Source organism: Cyanistes caeruleus, chromosome Z (genome assembly GCF_971803275.1).
Source record: "Cyanistes caeruleus chromosome Z, bCyaCae1.hap1.1, whole genome shotgun sequence".
Taxonomy (NCBI): Eukaryota; Metazoa; Chordata; class Aves; order Passeriformes; family Paridae; genus Cyanistes; species Cyanistes caeruleus.
In genome coordinates, this window is record NC_141732.1 from 33922326 (window position 1) to 33936611 (window position 14286).

The 14286-nt window shown below is 38.6% G+C and overlaps 1 protein-coding gene across 1 annotated transcript in view; it reads right to left on the reverse strand.

Moving 5' to 3' along the window:
• The window catches only part of DGKQ (diacylglycerol kinase theta), an 88116-nt gene that overhangs the window by 52662 nt on the left and 21168 nt on the right, over window positions 1-14286 (reverse strand). The window contains exons 2-3 of the mRNA XM_023944307.2: window positions 12244-12323; window positions 2720-2819 (exon numbers count right to left, since the gene is read on the reverse strand). Of these exons, the coding sequence (XP_023800075.2) occupies window positions 2720-2819; window positions 12244-12323 (180 nt within the window). The remainder of the gene's footprint in view (window positions 1-2719; window positions 2820-12243; window positions 12324-14286) is intronic.

Below are 14286 nucleotides of genomic sequence, written 5' to 3' on the forward strand. Positions count from 1 at the left end.
GGAAGAGCAACTCTCACCATCATGAGTCCAGGTTCAACTGACACCAGTGAAATCTGGTAGTAAAAATAGCTATCCAAAGCAATCAGTAACTGTCAGCAGAATCTGGAGTCAATCTATTGTCATTTCTACCAATGAAATATGTATTTATTTCACCATGGATTAATACACATACATCCTCATTTCTGAGAACAGGTCCCTGACATCATTTATGTGGCTAAAACCTTTTATTTCCTTTCAGGAAAGTTTATTCTATTTTACGATATAAACAGTGGAAAACAAATGATTTATATTATTTTACAAGTACATTTAATTATGTCAATAATTTGTTTAGAAAATGATTGACATCATTACCCATCCTAACCCTCTTTTTTATCTTCATTATGGTAAAGAGTCCAGGAAAAGTTCTTAAATTTAGTATCAGACATGAACACCATAAACAAGACTAGATTTGTAGTATTAAACTAAGTATTAAACTATTATAAATAAACAAAAAAATTGGAATAAAGTTCAATATCTCCACCTGGATATCAAAGTTCTACAGCCTAAAACATTATACTTCTTAAACCAATTCCACAAGCATTATTGAAGAACAAAGGAAGAATCTCGTGCATTTTATAAACTTCAGCTGCCCCCCTTTTTAAAATACATTTAAAAAAATTAGCAAACAAGTTGTAGACTTACTAGTATTCAGAAAGAGGGCTACTGAACAAGTCACACCACCCAAAATAGTAAAACTGTCAAACCCATGAGAGGAAGACAATTCAGAACCTTCAACGAAGCATAAAAAAAAATTCTGTGCATCTGTAATACCTAATTACAACATGTAATTCCATGTATTTCATGTTCTCAAACACTTAAATAGAAATATCTGAAAAAAATATTCCTTCGCACTTGTGCGATGGTTTTGGCTGGGGTACAGTTAATTTTCTTCACCATGGCGAGAATGGGGCTGTGTTTTGGGTTTGTGCTGTACACAGGATTGATAATACAGGGATGTTTTAGTTATTCTTGAGCAGGGCTTACACAGAGCCAAGGCATTTTCTGTTTTTTGTACTGCCACTGCCACGGGAGGAAGCTGGGGGAGGTTGACAGGAGTAACAGCCAGGACAGGTGACCCAAAGTGGCCAAAGGAATATTCCAGACCATCTGACATCCTGCTATGTAGTTCAAGCTGCGTGCAAGAAGGAGGAAGGAGGGAATATTTGGATTGATGGCACTTGCTCTCTCAAGTCACTGTGATGTGTGAGGGGGCCCTGCTGTCCTGGAGATGTGAAATACCTGCCTGTTCAAGGGAAGCAGGGAACGACTTTGTTTTTCTCTGCTGTCTTTGTGTGTGGGTGGGTTTTGCTTTCCACCTTATACTGTCTTTATCTCAACCCATGAGTTTTCTAGGTTTTACCCTTCCAGTCTCTCCCTGATCCCACTGGTGGGACAGGGAATGAGCAGCTGTGTGTGGTGCTTGGCTGCAGGCTGGGGTTAGACCACAGCAAATGGATACAGTGCAAAAGCAGTAGAATTAAGTGAGTAAGAGAGCAAAATTTAGAAAGCTTCGACTAAATTGGGTCACTAAACTCAAGCTATTTGCAATAGTTAAGAGGTAACTAGTGGTAATTATTTTATTTTCAAATTATGTCTATCTTACAGCACATAGGTTCTGACTCTTATTTCCTAGAGCACTAGAAAATGATTGGTCCTACCAAAGGTTTGGTCCTAGCAAACCTTCCTGGTCACATGGTAACTATACTAAGTGACATATTCCCACTACTCAGAACATTTTGCCTCCATTATACGACTCAACAGACAAAAGCAGGAACAGAAACACTGCACCATTGTAAGTCTAAAATGCCCTGATCAAGGAGGATTGCTTCCCCTACACATAGAAAAACGATATCCAGTAAAACATAATCTTTAGCAAAACTTATTTTAGCAAAAATTTTGGAAGCAACAAAATTCCTTGAAGAATTGGTTCTTCATTCATCAGACTTTTTTTAAACAGTTCAGAGGTGATATTCCTATAAAACAGTAAATTCTATTTAACCTCACAACTCAACTGAATAATTAATAGACAATTTTAATTTAGGTCAAGGGAGAATTGAAGAGCTGTCCTACATCAAAATCAGCCATGTACTCATGCCAACATGCATTTCAAATAAAAAATCACTGGTATTTGAGTGATTTCTTTAATTACTGTTTTTTCAGAGAATCCATGTCAGAACACTCAGAGCAGTACTATTTTGACAAATAATATTTTCAAATATCTTTCCATTGAAGGTACCTCATCCTCATTACAAGTAACAGACATCTGAGACTAGTAACACAGGAAATTCTACATTCTTTTCTAGAAATAAGAATACCTGATGATTCTCTGTATCAAATGTTTCCACTGGAAACAGAAATAAATTACCGCATCAGGACGAGTCTTTCTTTCGCCATAATTGCTCCTCATTCTTTGCCTATCTCAGGCAGGAATACATTGCACACCACCACAGACTTGCTCAAAGCAAATTGGAGGAAAGATGAACAAAGCATACAGGTTTAACAAAGTTTGCACTTTATCAAAGGTGGCTGGTTTGTTATTCCTTAGTTTGAAGTACACCTTCCCAAGACCAACGAATGGATAGTAGACAAACCAAAAATCTCCCAAGCACTCGAGGTATGCAGTGAAACTGTAGGTTACTGGGTGGCACACAGATGGCTGTACAAGTAGGGTTCAAGTTACCTTCACATCGAAAGGCAGGCGACTCCAGGGACTTCCTGCACACAGTGCAAAACTTTCTTTTGTAATGTCCTGGAGGCCCAAAACAGTGTGCAACTGGAACCTGCCAGAGGAGAAAGTATAAGACATCATCAATTTCTACTTCCAAAGTGTCAGTTAAAATTCATAGAAGCTGCTTTATCTTGCAACAACAGGGCAGTACATACAACGTAAACTTTACTAAGCACAAGAATAAACAGACAGATGAAGCATCCTTTAAAAAATAATCATACTTAGAAGTATATTTTAAATATATTAATGTATATATTTAAAATACTTTAATATACTAGTTTTTTAAATTTTTGGGAATTAATATGTATTGTATATATTTTTAAGTGCTGATTAGCTTCTTGAAGATTCACAGCAACAAGAATCCAAAGGCTTCCTTCGGGACCTACCTGTAATCGCAGTTTATCTTGTAAGCATTTTTTATTGAATCAAGGACAATTAAAGAATAATTACTGCACAGGTGAACAAAATATCCTAAAGACATACACAAGACAACTTTTAACATCTCAGTGCTGCCACAGTTCAGTGCTCTCCACATGCCTTTCACTTCCTCTCCAAATACAGCCTGGGCACTGGCTGATCAGGACAAAGGGACTGGCTGGTTCCCCCTGCTTTATCCAAAGTTTCAAATGGAATGGTGCAGAGATCCAGCTCCTGAGGTACCTCCAGACTGAGGTTTCTCTTGACTGTAGGTTGAAAATTATACACAGAAACTTTCTCTTGCAAGAGCTGTCTGTACCAACAGTTTTGGCAAATGTGTTTCTTATTCGCTTAGCTTAAATTGTTTTCCTCTTGGTTAGTGATTAATAATGAAGATGGGAAGTGTTAGTACCAAAGGAACAACAAATGAAAAGAAGCAAAGTAAAGAATAAGAAACACACTTAAGCTTCATACCTGTTCTAGAGGCTGCTCCTCCTACAAGATGCACAAGTGTGCTAAAGTGACATTTGCATTAGAAGGAAGGAATGTAACTACATGTTTCAAGTCCTAGAATCCAAAAGCATTCCATAAAAGTTTGCCATTATTTAGGTATTTAGTATTTTGCATTTCACATGCCCTTCTTGGTCTAATGAACACATCAAATTTATGTAGTGGTTGTACTTCTGGTAAAAGCTGACAAATTATTACTTAGGTTTCAAATGAAATTAATCATTCCCAGTAAAACTTTGGAAGTAGTGACTTCAGATACATGTAATCACAGATAGCACCTTTTCCTCTCAGATACACTGGTAAAAAAATCCTTGAAGGTTATTCATCAGGATTTGAATTTTTCTCCTTGTATATTGAGGCTTTCCTGAGAACTATTAGCAGCCAACCTGACACACACTGTGAACACAGAACTTGATGACCCATGGAGCTGCTTCCAGTTATAGAAATTCAATTCCCATAAGAATTTTCTGCCTCAGAAAGGATGGGGACAGTTACATCAAACAATCCTGTAATTCATGCATGAACAATAAAAGAAGTGAGATAAAGTTTTGTGGGATGCAACATAAGGACAAAAAAATGCTGGAAGTTTAATAAAAAAAAAATCTGTAACCCCCAAATGCGCAACATGTGGCTCCTCCAGTGCTCCTCAGAATTAAGCTTTGGGAGACAAAAGAGGACAGAGTGGTATGAAATATGCTTGCATTACCAAACATGAATAGCATAGTGCACAGCAGCTGACCACTGAAACAGAGTCACCAGCTTACTGCCCCAAAAGACCGTATTGTCCAGGGGAATCCTTGGTCCCTGACTGACCAGGAAACTGCCCATTCAGATCACAGGCTCCCCACCAAGCTGGGCTGACAGGCAACCCACAATCTTCTTATCAGTATCTCCAGTATGATATATAACAGCATTGCCTACAAAAGCTTGAAGATTTAACTTTGCATACAAGCTGGGGATTTAAAAATACAGCTAAACCACTCTTTTTGGGTCCATATCCTACTCCCACCAACCCAAACTGAAATTTCGTTCTCTGCAGCTCTCCATCTTTGACATGAAGTTCATAGCTGCCTACATATTTTTTTTAAAAAAAATCAGAATAATCTAGCCATATAATATATGTTTACAAAAGTATATATCCTTGGTGGGGGGGTGGAAATTATCCTGGAAAGCCTAAGAAGCTTTAATCAAACTATCCCAGATTATATTTAAGGCTCCTAATCCCTGCCCACCCTGCTACTTCTTCAAGAGAAGAAACAAACCTCTCTGTACAGTGACATACAAATTACCTGGGTTCAGTTACTGTGGAGGTAAAGTGCCAGAGCTGTCTTCTCACTCTAGCTGCTCCAAAAAAAAAGTTTGCTCGGAGAAGGCCACTTGCACAAAATTCATTCTGCACAATGAATTCATGTGCAGATAGTTGGTAACAAAAGGCTGTGTGAGCAAAACCTGACACAGACACTGCAGCTGTGAGGAATACTGGAAAGCCCTAGTGGGATTTCTTCAGGCAAGAAGAAATCTTTTTCTGCAGTTCCCAACCTGTCTTCAGGTTTCAAGTGTTATCTTTAAGTGCCCTACTCCTACCACAGCCTCAAGCACCATGCAGCCACCCAAGGGAGAAGAATTCCCCCTGGAATCAGACACATTTAGCTCTGAGGTGGTGAACAAACTGCTTTGGGCATGCAGCATGAGCATTTAACCCCCATTTGAAACACAGGGAACTCTTCTTCTGGCCATGAGTCTGGCTGTTTTATCTTAAGCCTAGCTCAGAAATGCAGGTTGTTCATTATTGTCACAGGGAGGTTCTGCTGAAAAAAACACATGAAAAACAGTGTTTATTTTGGGAAAAAATTGTGAGAAAGGACTTTGACAGAAGGTGAACTTATTCAGGGGCTGACTGTACTTATCTAGAAAACTCAAGGGAAGGAGAACAAGCCTAAATTCTTCAGCTGTTCAGACCATGGTGCCAATTGTCTGAAGTCTGAAGTCATAGTCAAAGAGAAGGGAACAACTCGCTGATTTAAATGTTAAGGCAGGGTGGAGAAGGGGAAAAGGGAAAAAAAAGTTTCTTTAAATTCCTTCTCACAAATCAGGCCAAAGAAACTTTGTTTATCATGAGTGGTCTTCCTAACATGCTTTGGAAGATGATCGACGTAAAAGCAGTGTAGAGCCTAATGGAAAATGGGTGGGAGTAAGATGGAAAAAGAGAAAAGATAAAAGAGCAAATACAACCTAACGAACACATCAATTACATAATGCTTCTTCCAACACATTTTGGTTGCGGAACAAGTTCCAAATACCTAATATATATATATTACAAAAAATATTTAAAACTCAGACTAGGAAAGCCAGTGAGACATTATGAAAGAATACAGAACATGTAATTGCCTAGTTTATATCCACCTCTGCAAGTACAGCAAAGTACAGAAGCTTAAGGTGGCTAACAGAATATGTTAATAATTTATGAGAGTTTAAAACTGCTTTTCCAATCCATCTACCTAAATTACCTTATGAAAACCACAAAATCGATTTCCACAGAAAAATACGGAAAATTTCTTCTAGTAATACCATTAAATGACATCTAAGTGCCCTTACAATATTGATCAGAAGCATATCAACAAAAAGTATAATGGTAACACTCCAGCATGATCTCCAGGATGACTCTGCATTCAGGGACAAGATACTCCTAGTTCCTGCTCTATTTCCTGCCATCCGTTAAGGAATGCAAGGCATCAGAGAATGTAATATGTATTTGTAAATGCTCCTATCAGCCTGTAATAAAATTTGATCCTACAGAAACCCAAGACTTAGATTCTAACTCCTTCAGTGCAATCTGTGGAAGTGCACAACAGCTCTGCAGTAACCCAAAAGAATGGCAGCAAAATGCTTTTAAAATCCACACTTTAGAAGAAAAACAAAGGATAGACTTGCTTTCTTTTGATAGTGCCTTTTAAAATTGTTCCTCGTCCTCAAACGTCACAGGATATAAAGCATGTGACCAACAGTATATCATAAATTCAAGTACTCTTCCACTAAGGTGGATGTACTTTGTACAGAGCGGCCCTTCTACCCTCCAGACCCTCTGATGTGTGTACAGAGTCAGGCCAGGCTGCCCTACTGGTCTGCAGCCTTCAGGATGCCTCAGCAGGGGAAAAAATACAGTTCTAGGAAGGCCTGCTTTTCACCCAGCAGCAGCTCCATTTCTACCATCTCTGGAAGAAGAAAGCTTCATCTTGAATCATGAGGAAAATACTTCCAGGTGTAAAGGGCAATGAGAGAAATACAGATATACCAAATGCCAGTGTGACAGCTGCTGTCTTGGGCAGTCTTAAAAAGGAACTACCTACTAAAAACTTTTCCTAGGCCTATGTCTAGATATTATTTTGCCCATGCATCTCCTTTTCCATCACAGCAGGGTGACTTGCACTTGGCATGACTCTGTAAAAAATACTGGACAGACTAAGAAACCAGGGTGGCAGGACCTAAAATAGTGTGGGGCTGAACAGCTTTCAAGCAGGAAAAGGTGCAGAGAAAGAAGGATACTAAGACTCTCAACAACAGCCTCCAAAGGTTGAGTAAAAGGTACTTAACTTAAGATCACTAGCTTGCAAATCAAAAACACTGTTGCATTTTAAGGATAAGCAAAAGCATCTTGGAAGCAACCATCTTCACACCCATAAGGGCAGTCACATGGGGCAATGTCAAAGACTGCTCTCAACATAAGGCCAAAAATAATATGCTGATAAAAATTAAAATGATGTTTCTGAAATAAAAACATGTATGAATGTTTAAGTGTAGAAGCACTTCCCTATCTAAAGTTTCTAATGCTCACTCCAACACAATAAACCTCTGCTCTAGGGAGGTAGATACAGTGAACACACTTTGCTACACCCCATGACTGTTCTGTCCAGGCCTAGACTATTCTCTCTCTGAGAGAAGCTAACAACTTTGTGATTCAATTTTTGCTCTTACTGACATCTTTTCAATTACCTCCTTATTACTCAGTAATCACAAACAGCACTTTGATTTGTATGAGACGTCTTATATAGTAGCAAAATATTTCTGCAACTTGAATACACTGTGTGCTCTGAAAAGACCTCCATTTCTTTCGTTTTTTAGGGATAATGCATATCAGCTACTCGACACTTGTGTCCAAACTGACATTCTTGCTCTGAGCACTTGATTTATTGGCTGGTGTTTAAAGGGAATACAAGTATGCTTTACATATGGCAGTTCTGAAATGAAATAATAATACAAAGTGAAATGGTGTCTCAAGATATAATAGGACAGAGGAGACAAAATCAAATACTTAATTATCAAAATTTTAATTGGGGCTAATGCAAGGGAATGATGCACACATCTATATGCTATCTCACTATATTCAGGATCATTTTTCTTCATCCTACAGACCTCTGTGACAGGACATTTGGCCTCATATGCTCCAAGGTCTCAAGGACCCTGTGCAGTGGATAATACATCCCATACTATTTCAAACCAGAATTATATGATGCTTCTACTCAAAAGTAAGAGTTGTGTAAAAGCTTTCCACTGCAATTAAGAATTGCTTGGCCTAGTATTTTTTGCACTGTAAAGAAAAAAATATATACAAAAGTCACTCCTTGCTTTTATTGCTACAGAGGAAATCAATGTCCATGTCCTTTTATCAAGACAAAGATTAAGAATTAAAACAAACACAGTGATGTCCCATAATGCTTCTTAAACTGAAGAGTCACTGATACAGTGGCAGAGCTAATCTGGGTATTCATATCAAGTTTCAAGAGAGCATAATACACTCTCCTAAGTTTACGAATTTGGAGGAGCTAGCCCTTCCTTCCCTTAAACTGAGGTTCCACTTCAGGGAGAAAAGGGAGAAAACTCCAGTGCAGTGCCAAGATTACCAGCAAGCAGTTTTGACCCTCATTTGGATTCCAAATTATGCCATGTGATTGTCTCCAAGCAACTACCTTGCTGAAGCAACATAAGCATGGGTCAAGTGCTGGAGAGCTGGAGAGAGACCTTCTTGACAGAAGATGGTCAGTGTGACCCAGCAAAGGCCCTGGTAAAATCACAGAGTCAGAGAACGGAAATGAACCTTTCAAGGTCATCTAGTCCAAACTCCCATGAGTGAGCAGGGACATCTTCAACTAGATCAGGTTGCTCAGAGCCCTGTCCAACCTAGTCTTGAGGACTTCCAGGGATGGGGCATCTACCACCTCTCTGAGCAACATGTGACAGTATTTCACCATCCTTACTGTAAAATTCTAGTCAGAATGCATCCCTTTTTAGTTTAAAAACATTACCCCTCATCCCACTGCTATGGGCCCTCCCAGAAAGATTCAGATTGTCGCCACTGACCCAAATAACCACACTCCACACAGCTGAATCCAGCAACCAGAGGGAGAAACTCAGGTCAGCAGAGACCCCTGCAAACACTGCAGCCTTCCCATTCCTTACCCCAGCACACAAATTCAGCAGCTTTCTTTACAAAGGAAAGTTTTATTTTTAGCACAAAAAAGATTCCGAAGCTGATAACCTAAACTAGCATTTTCCATTCTACACAGCCCTGTTTAAGAAGAGCACACAACAAAGTCTTGTGAGCAGACTTTAAAACCTTATTAAAATGGAAATGTTTAGAAACCATTAGAGCAATGCACCAACACAGCAACAAGTAAAAAATAAGCATAGCAAATGCTGAACATCACTAAAGTATTCTTCATATGGTCTCATTTCAATTTAGTTTTCCAAGAACAGCTATATAGAAAACATACAGACGTCTAAGAAGCTGTAATACAGCTTCAATTCCAACCTAAAAATGGAAAACAAAACTTCACATTTCACCCCCAAAAAGGTTTCGTTTTTTTCGGTTTTTATTTTGTTTTGTGTTGGTGTTTGGGTGTGGATTATTTTTTGTCCTCCCTTCCTCCCTTTTTTTTTAAAAAACATGCACTGCAAAGAAGATAAATACTTATGTAGGAAATAGTTTAAATTTGAAAAAGTTGCTGAGACCTTACCATTGGAACAAACTGTATGCCCTGCAAACTTTTCAGAAGACTGATCCATGAAGGCTTGTTTAGAAACATCATGACCTGGATCCAATAATAAATGCAGGTGATAATGATTTACAATAGAGAAAAGAATTCCTAGGTCAGCCTTAAGAATGAATTAATCAAGAATGTTCTGAGACTGGATGCAGTTGTGGCATGCTTGTGACTCTGTAGGCTTTTACTTGACCCTGGGAAGGAAATCCTACTGTCAGGAATAAAAGTTTCCACCAAACATCTGCTGAAAAATTATTCTCTGATGGGTTGACTTAGTATCAAAAGACACACATTCTGATGAGCTTTAGCAATTGCCATCCTCTCTAGATGAAACCCAGACAAGTAAAATAAAAAAGTCTCATTTCTGTAATACACTGAATATTGACATAGCTGAAAGAACTATCAGAAAAAAATCCTGCCAGTGTTCCCTCCTACGTCAGACCTTTTGATAAATAAATAATCTGAAAGGAGAGATTAAGAAAATAAACTTTCCACAAACTGTATAAATGGCTGCCATTTGTTTTTCACTCTGTTATATTTTTTACGCAAATGCCAAGTCTGGTATTTACTTTGACAGGGCCTGCATGCAAAATGACATCTCCCATATGGCAGACTTCACTTGTACAGCTGATCAGGATTAATGCAACTTGGATGACCACGTCCAGGAGGACACGACTGTCCAGAACGAACAGTACAATCCAGAGTTTTCAAAATAAAATCATTACATCTCAGGACAGAAAACACAGAAAACTCTTTGCAGTTAAACACAGCAACGCTGAACTGCAAACAGTTTCAAACACTGACACCACCATCAAATAACTATCCTCGCTGTGCAGTACAATTTGTGTTTATTGTTTACAGATAAATCACAAGATAAAAATTGTGTTTTGGGGCAGATAGATTACAGGGACTGACAAGAGAGAAAAAAATTACACTGACGTCTACAACTGATGCAAATGGGAACATTAGTAAGTTTAAATGGAGGATTTTTACCATATAAAAGCAAAAGAACAAATAGTATTTTGAACAATGAATTAAATTTAGAGCAAATCCACAAAAGAAGCAGTCATAAATGTTTACAACACCCACATTCTGAATTAAATTACTGTTTTCCAGTTGGTTTTTTGCCGTCTCCCTAAAGGCCCTTGGATACCTATAACATCTGGTTCACTATTCCTTTTGCTACAATGACTGTGAGCACACTGAAACAGCAGAAGATGCTAATTCTTAGTAAAAGCATTTCTCATTACCTGCATGTCCCTTTACCATGTGTTCTAAGATTTACAGCAGTGTTGTTGACTGTTTCACTGGAAAATTTCTATGTATCAGATGCCTTTTTGAAGTCCCTCAAGATGGAAGGTATGTAAGGAAAGAGGAAAAGCAAAAAAAAAGAGAAAAAGCAAAATTTTGCATTGGCAAACCTTAGCAGCTTTATCACCTAGATAAAGCATATTGAAGAAAAACAAATGGGTAATTTCTATATCTCCAATCCCTGTAACAAAAATTGTTTTCAAACTTCATCTTACCCCCTACAAAGGCTTCCACAATGAAAACGAACTTGTAAAGCAGTTTACAACACAAAGAAGGGAATCAGCTTCATAGGTCTGCACAACAGATTCCCATAAATGTGCTTTGAGTCAGCAAGGTCTGTAATGAACATGACTGATTTTACAGCCATGTCTCATTTGATTTTGGCCTATGGCTCCTTAAGGTACTTGTAGCATTTTACTACTTCTCTAGCAAATTTCTCATGTCCTTCCCCTGTTTCGTTCCTCTTCTGTCATCCTTTGCCAAATGGATTACACACTGTTTCTCTTCAGTTTAGCTTCTTAATACCTTAGTTGCTTCCTATTATCTTCTGTAAAGTTGATTCATGTTTCACTCCCTTTGATTCAACCTCTTACACAGAAAGTCTTGTGGGAGAAGGTCACAAGCCATCTGAAAGCAAGTACTTTATTACTTACCAAAATCAATTTTGAACTACTGTAATGAATTTAAGTCCTGCCCTCTTTTTTTGCCTTTCAAATCCTATACTTACAATGCAACAATTTTATTCTCTAGACACAATAAACACAAAGATTCTTAAGATGCAGCAATCAACAGAAGACAAACACAGCTCCTTCACTAGGCACAGAAGCTTAATATGTAATAGCTGTAAAAAAATTGGTGATATACACAGTTAATCTTTATGACACATGGTGCAGCTTTCATCAGTCACTCCCTCCAATATTGCAAGACTTCCAGGTAATGACACACAGTAAGAACATCTGGTAACATATAAAGAATGCAAATAACTGGTCTTCAAAGACAGGCTACCTACAGCTGCTGATAGCAGACTTTTCAAAGGAAGTGCGGCTTTGCCTGTGAGCAGCTATAAAAGCTTCAGTGATGACTAATACAATTTTTGCATTATGATATGAAAAAAACTACTGCTATAAGGCATCATGTTCATTAGTGATAAATATGTGGTGTTACCCCAAGAAAGAGACAAGCTGGTGTCTCTTTACTCACCCTCACAAGGCTGGGAGCAATACATGAGCATGGTATCTTGATATTCTTGAGGCACTTTTCATGAGACATGAAGTTGCAAACTGTGGAAATAATAAGAAACAATAAGAACTGTGAACAACTCCTCACAAGCAAGGGAATTTAAGAAACACAAACAAACGAAACAAAAAGTGGAGTCAAATACAATTAGGAATACATCTTTTCAAACATGTTTGCTATCCCCTAGGTTTGAGAATGTACACAACTGTCACACCCTGAGCAGTACATGAACTCCAAGTACTACTAAGATGCTGGCAATGGAAAAGGAAGGAGAGTTTATCCCAGAACAGTACAAGCCTACTGCAAGTCATGTCCTCCCACACTCTCTCCATGAGCATCCAAGTGAGTTCTTACATTTCAAAAAAAGTTTCAAACAGTCTAAAACAGCTCTTTGCTATAGCTAAAGCAGAAGGACATGTTTGCAAGTGAATTATTCTACAAGCTAGTGCATGTGACATAAATGTGAAAAGACAAAGTACTGTTATAAGCTGAGTGTAATGGACAAAGGAAACAAAATTCAAGGTTGCCAATTACAGGCAGCTTTGAAAGTCTAGAGTAACTATTTCTTTTATTACAGGTTTATAATTCCATCTAAGCTCCATAAAGTATGCTTTCAAGCATGACAGTGTTTTAAAAGATCATTTCTCATGGAGGGGATACTTTTCACAGCTTCTTACCACGAATTTGCATTACATTAAGCTGTAGGGATTCTTTATTTCATTCCCACCACTTCTGATTAATTAGGAACTAATAAGCCATGCAGCTATGGATTTAGAGTCCTCTTTCTTTCAGAATTACTCTCCACCAGTTCAAGCTTGAAGCCCTGTACAGGTGCTCAGGTCCTGACCTCTTGAGTGGAAGCTCAGACCTCTCCCAGTGCCAGGGCAGAAGATCACTTGCCAGCAGTGGCTGTTGCTGTACACAGGGGGTTTTCCCATCCCTGCTTTTCATAAGCACAGTGTACCACTTCCTAAATTTCACAGGTATCTGACAACACCCCAAGTGCTTCAAACTTCCCATCTGCAGTCCATTGTTGCCACTGACCGCATGCACTAGTGCCACCAAAAGCACCCCTTTCTCCAGCTCATTGACTTTTAATTGCACAACACTGCTTCTTCCAAGCCAACTGAAGCATTAAAATCCAGGTCCATGTCTCTAAATGGCTTATTGCTAGCCCATGCAAAGTAAATTTTCCTTTTGGTAGCACAAAAAGGATGCCACCTTTCCTTTCAGCACTCATCTTAATATGAGCAGTAGGCAAGTTTTCTTTCTCATCAATCTGCAAGTCAGAAAAAGAAGCACTCTAAGCCATTGTGTTCAAATGTGCTGTCATCCAATAGCTGAACCTGGAACAATTACTGCACTGATGAAATAAAGTGGGAAGGAGCAGAACTGAATCTTCTGCTGTGTGCTATGAAATGTTACATGCATCTCTAAGGTTTATGGCTGTTTCCAAACAAATAGGACAGATTAGGGAAGGAAACAGTCAAAGAAAGGGTGATAAAATGGATTCTTGCAGCTGCAAATGTAGTTGCTTAACAGATTTGGAAGCGATCTCTATGGTGGGCAGGAGCACAAAGCCTATCAGCGCAGGGGAGACCAAAGAAAGCAAAGTCATTGTCCAGGCAGAGGAAAGAGGAGATGCATCTCCTGCCCCAGAAAAAACAGTGAATGGATGTTTCAGACAAGGAGCAAAACAGGAAGGTGCATAAAAGTTTTAATTGAGTGCATACAGAAGAAGACAACACAGAAAAGAATTTGTTTCCTAAAATGTCGGCCAGAAAATTGAAGCATTTGCAAATAATCAAATTAAGGAATATCAGGAGACAAACAGTAGGAGATAAGCAATGCCCAAACATGGAAGGTAACATTTTCAGTGAAAGATTTTCACACGTTTTTCAGGAGCTACTCACACAACTCCTCCTCTGCTTGTCACATTCCTCGGGATGAAATTACTCCCACAAGTCACCATTTTGTTTTTATTTTGTACATTCCACACAGAAAGAA